Source organism: Penaeus japonicus, unplaced genomic scaffold, assembly GCF_977035675.1.
Source record: "Penaeus japonicus unplaced genomic scaffold, GWHDUDI00000001_assembly GWHDUDI00000042, whole genome shotgun sequence".
Taxonomy (NCBI): Eukaryota; Metazoa; Arthropoda; class Malacostraca; order Decapoda; family Penaeidae; genus Penaeus; species Penaeus japonicus.
In genome coordinates, this window is record NW_028234444.1 from 18583456 (window position 1) to 18588455 (window position 5000).

General features: G+C 44.5%; 1 protein-coding gene across 50 annotated transcripts in view; it reads left to right on the forward strand.

Moving 5' to 3' along the window:
- LOC122254018 (capping protein regulator and myosin 1 linker 1 leucine rich repeat protein) overlaps window positions 1-5000 on the forward strand; it is a 104643-nt gene that overhangs the window by 40517 nt on the left and 59126 nt on the right. For all 50 annotated transcript variants that reach the window (XR_015190781.1, XR_015190782.1, XM_086534685.1 and 47 more), the window contains exons 13-15: window positions 1-30; window positions 807-972; window positions 1359-1517. The exon at window positions 1-30 is cut by the window's left edge and continues 108 nt beyond it. Coding sequence is in view for 48 of the 50 variants with exons in the window: in XM_086534685.1 (XP_086390811.1) it covers window positions 1-30; window positions 807-972; window positions 1359-1517 (355 nt within the window). In the remaining 2 variants the exon portion in view is untranslated. The remainder of the gene's footprint in view (window positions 31-806; window positions 973-1358; window positions 1518-5000) is intronic.

Sequence of the window (5000 nt, forward strand, 5' to 3'; positions counted from 1 at the left end):
GTATAGTGATATTGCATATGCATTACAAAGGTGAGTGTTGCCTGTGTAGAAGTTCCCTTATTTTCCAGATAATTCTATATTTAGAATATTTAAAATGTCATTGGTGAGTGTGAAAGTTGCTCTGTAAGTTTGGAAACTAAAAAGTTGTCTAATAAAATTAAGGTAAAACAATACTATTTGGTATCATATTGGTTAATGTTCTGTATTTTACACTTGCTCCTCCTCCTCCTCCTCCTCCTCCTCCTCCTCCTCCTCCTCCTCCTCCTCCTCCTCCTCCTCCTCCTCCTCCTCCTCCTCCTCCTCCTCCTCCTCTTGCTCCTCCTCCTCTTGCTCCTCCTCCTCCTCCTCCTCCTCCTCCTCCTCCTCCTCCCCCTCCTCCTCCTCCTCCTCCTCCTCCTCCTCCTCCTCCTCTTCCTCCCCCCTTCTCCTCCTCCTCCTCTTGCTCCTCCTCCTGCTCCTCCTCCTCTTGCTCCTCCTCCTCTTGCTCCTCCTCCTCTTGCTCCTCCTCCTCTTGCTCCTCCTCCTCCTCCTCTTGCTCCTCCTCCTCCTCTTGCTCCTCCTCCTCCTCCTCCTCCTCCTCCTCTTGCTCCTCCTCCTCCTCCTCCTCCTCCTCCTCCTCCTCCTCCTCCTCCTCCTCCTCCTCCTCCTCCTCCTCCTCCTCCTCCTCCTCCATCTCCTCCTCCTCCTCCTCCATCTACCCTACTCATCTTGACCCTCCACTATCTTCGTCTTCCTCATCCTTTCTTTCCGTGGCCATAACAGTGAAATGAATAAAAACCTTGCATGTTTTCCTTCCGCAATCACAGCAACTACAGTGTCAAGTTTCTGCCATTCCCTGTTCATGATGCCTTGTTGTGCATGAAGACAGCGCCAGAGCGGACAGAAAACCTCATGCGCAGGATACAGGACACCCTCTATAGAAATGTGTCGCCCATGAAGTATTCCAACGGACAGGCGTTCAGATTACAACAGGTTTGTAGTGTCTTGTGTGCGGTTCCCTTTGATGAAAGGAATATGAAATAGATCCAAAAAGAAGCTTAGCAACATATGTTTTTTGTGGATTTTCTTCTGTCGCTTTTATCTTCTGAAATGTATTTCAATTTTGGGGAATGAATGTGGGCATTTTCATTTGGTCTTCAAGTTGAAATCGACCCTGAAAAGTTTTAGTTGACGGAAGAGATAGAAGAGAATTCTCGATAAGGCAGGCACACCATCCTCCAAAATGCATAGCAGGATGCTGAACTGAGAAAAAGATATTTCTTTCTTGTAAATTTTCTAGAATTTATCATTTGGTTTTGCAATTCATATAATGGTTTTAATCTTCTCTTTCTTCCTCTCTTCCTTTGAACTATCATCAGGGATTCCTCTTAAGTTCAACTCAGCAGCAGGTAGACAGGCTGGTGCTACAGACGGGGGAAGCAGTGAGGACCTTGCGACGGTCAGGCAGCGACCTCGTTGGTGCAAACTCGCTGCAGTGGGCTGAGGGGCTCATCACGGATGCAGACAGCTCCAAGCAGGTAGGGCAGGAGACTGCTGCTTCTATTCTTTGGTCTCTTGTTTGGAATGGTTTCTTGGTATGTATGTATGCATGTATGTATGTGTTTGTGTATCTTTGTATAAGTATATGTGTGTGTGTGTGTGTGTGTGTGTAAGTTGGCTACATATATGCATACCTGTATACATGCCAAGTACCATTTTTATTTAAAGGTTAAGGGTTTTATTTCCAAAGAATATGTGCATCCAATTGTATATTTTTTTTTGGTTCATCATATGTTAAATGGTTCTTGACTTATCAGCCTTACCTGTAATATTGGTCCATACCATTCCCATTAAAAAGCCTCTCCTGTCAAGTTAGTATTGCAAGAGATTCTATATATTGAAAGAGTTTATCAAGGCACTCAGAAATCTCTGTCTCTCAAGTGTTTACATGTGAATGTTTATCATCTGGCATCCTGTACAATGAGGTTCACCTGGGCTCCAATTGTTTGTAGTGTATTTTGATTACCTAGATAGAAATCAATTAATTTTTGTACAAGTATAGAGAACATCGTAAGACGATACCAATACACAGAAAAAAGGGTAAATAAACTCTTAAAGAAAGAATGATTAAATGCCACAGTGAAGTACTGTTTGTGAAGTGGCCATGTACCCTAAAGCACTGTTTATTTACAGACATCCTCTTTGCATTTCTGATTGTGCTGTCTTTGAGAAACTCATGTTTATATATTTATAGTTATTTCTTTGTGCTCTTCATAAGGTTTCATAGATTTGGCCCCTGAATGAGATGACAGTAGATATTGAAGAGACAGATAAAAAGGCCAGTCCAACTTTTGATATTGGTACTGCATTACATTATATGTCCCAGCCTGTGAAGTAGGTCTTATCAGCTGGTCTATTCCTGGCCTTTGATCCCCATTCAGCTAAATAACTATTGTTGTTGTGGTCAGGCAGGGATAAGGTCAGAGTTCAAGTGTGATGTTCTCTCTATCATGGCTAAGAATGCAGGCTAGAGTTTAAATATGGAGATCCATTTCGGTGTCCCAGATGTTGCGTATATGAATAGGATCTCTTTGCCATGAGATTGGATTGGCTGGAAGAGTTCAAGGGGATTCTCTGTATATATTGTATTTACTTTTTTTTTTTTTTTTTTTTTTTTAGAGGAAATGTAATAGAGGGAGATTTGCGTCTTTTATTCATTTGCAAGGTTGGAGATGATACTCATTTGATTTGGAAAGACCATTGAGAATATGTTTCATGTTATTTTGAAAATTATTAATTAGAAAGTCAGCTTTTAAGTGAAGAACCATTCCTCACTAACAAATTAAAATCTCTGCAAAAACTTTGTAGATGCAGATAGTCAACCAGTACAATTTGTGAATGTACATGTTCTTCAATCTTGTTTTGGCTTGTCAGTTGTCCTTTTATAAAACTGTATAGAGTAATGCAGAGAGTGATTTGCCAGAAAGACCTCCGCCAAGGTAAGTTAATGATTATTGTATTTTTTATGACCCGGTATTGGTACTTTTAGTCGAATTCGGAAATGGAAGATGGTTTAGGACCCCCTATTTTCTGCTATGCAAGCAGACTTGAAAGATATTCTTCCACCAGAGATTTTTGAAACAAACAAACACGTAAAGGGTCGTTCGTTATGCCACATGAAAAAAGGAAATGGAAAAACGATCAGAAAAAATAAGAATTCTTGCGCACAATGGAGTTTATACATGTCAGCATCGATACTTGAGGCGAAATGTCAGCTGGTCGAATTATTTTTTTCTGATCTTAAAAGGATAACTTGGTGTTTTTGATGTCGTGGTTACGGGAAAATTAATTTGATTTTTTTAATTTTTTTTTTGTCGTTATGTCTCATGAGAAAAACGGCCATTTGCGTTTATTTTATTTATTTTACTTTCTTGTGTGACGTCATGCGAGTTTGGTTATGTTGGGTAAATGTTGCAATACAAGAAAATAAGAGAGACCAAGGAAGGTGGGAAAAACATAAACGTTTAGAGCGCGCGAGGTAAGGGAGAGAGGGAGGGAGGGAGGGCGGGAGGGAGAGAGGGAGGGAGGGAGGGCGGGAGGGCTGGAGGGGGAGAGGGAGAGATCACGAAGAGATTGGGCGGGTGAAAGGGGTGGGGTGGAGAAGGGCAGGGGGAGGGGGGGGGGGGAGACGCACCCGGGATCCCAGCACATGATTGCAGCAGGATGAATGGTATGGAGTCAGTGTAGGACGTGCAGCCGTGGTGGTAACACGCGCGTGGAAGGGAGGGAGGGAGGGAGGGAGGGAGGGGAGAGTGAGAGAGAGAGAGAGAGAGAGAGAGAGAGAGAGAGAGAGAGAGAGAGAGAGAGAGAGAGAGAGAAGGGGGGGGGGCACAAGCACGCGCACCCCCCATCCCCCCCCCCACACACACACACGGACGCACACACATTCACACTCATACATATACTCACACACACATTCACACACACACACTCGCACACACACACTCACACTCACAGACTGAGAAAGTCAAAGAGAGTAAGAAAGAGAGAGAGAGATTACTATATAGAGAGCGGGTGGCGAAGGCGTGATTTCCCCGCGCGAGTGTTCATCGCGCGTGACACGTGTTGATGGTCGATGTGCGCACATACTCGATTGCATCGGCGGTGAAATAGTTTCGAAATGGATTCCGAGATGGCGTCTTGAAAGATTAAAAAGGAAAAGAAAAAGAAAAAGAAAAGAAGGAGAAGAAGAAAAAAAACGGATCTTGTATTATGGAAATGAAAATGAAAATGATGGCACCCGTTCACAAAGGAATAGGAACAATGAGAAATAGCGGCCGTCGTAACGGTAATAATGCAAATGTTGATAACAGTGATGATGCTACAGATGATGGATATTGATAAGAACGCCGATATATAATTCATAGGCGGGTCGGATTTTTTTTTTTGGGGGGGGAGAGGGGAAGGGGTGTAGGTCGATAGCAGTGACAGGAATAGCAGTGAGAAATGTCGAGACGTGGCGGTGTATCGGCTACGGAGACGTGTGGTGATTGTGGTGAAGGTTGGTGGTGGTGATGGTGGTGACGATGGGGCGATTGTGGTGATGATGATGATGGTGGTAGTGATGATTACGATAATGATGCTGATAGTTATGACAGTGGAGATGAAGGTGAACATGATAGTATCGATGGTGATGAAGTGATGTGCTGTGATTTAATTTGATGTGATGTGATGTGATGTGATGTGATGATCAACAAGGAGAGGACCCGGATGATGAGTCCCTCCACCTATGGGCGAGGGGTGGGGTGGGGGTGGGGGCGGGAGTCGCCTATGAGAGAGAGATGAGTGTGGGGACGGGGGGGGGGAGGTATGAGGAGGAGGAGGAGGAGGAGGAGGCGGGGGGGGAGTAGGGGAGGGTGCAAAGGGCGGGGGAGTGGGGGGGGGGGTGAGCGCCTTCAGGTGACGGAGGGACTTTTAGAGGGCGTTGTCACCACACCGCAAAGGGATGGTAGTGATGATGA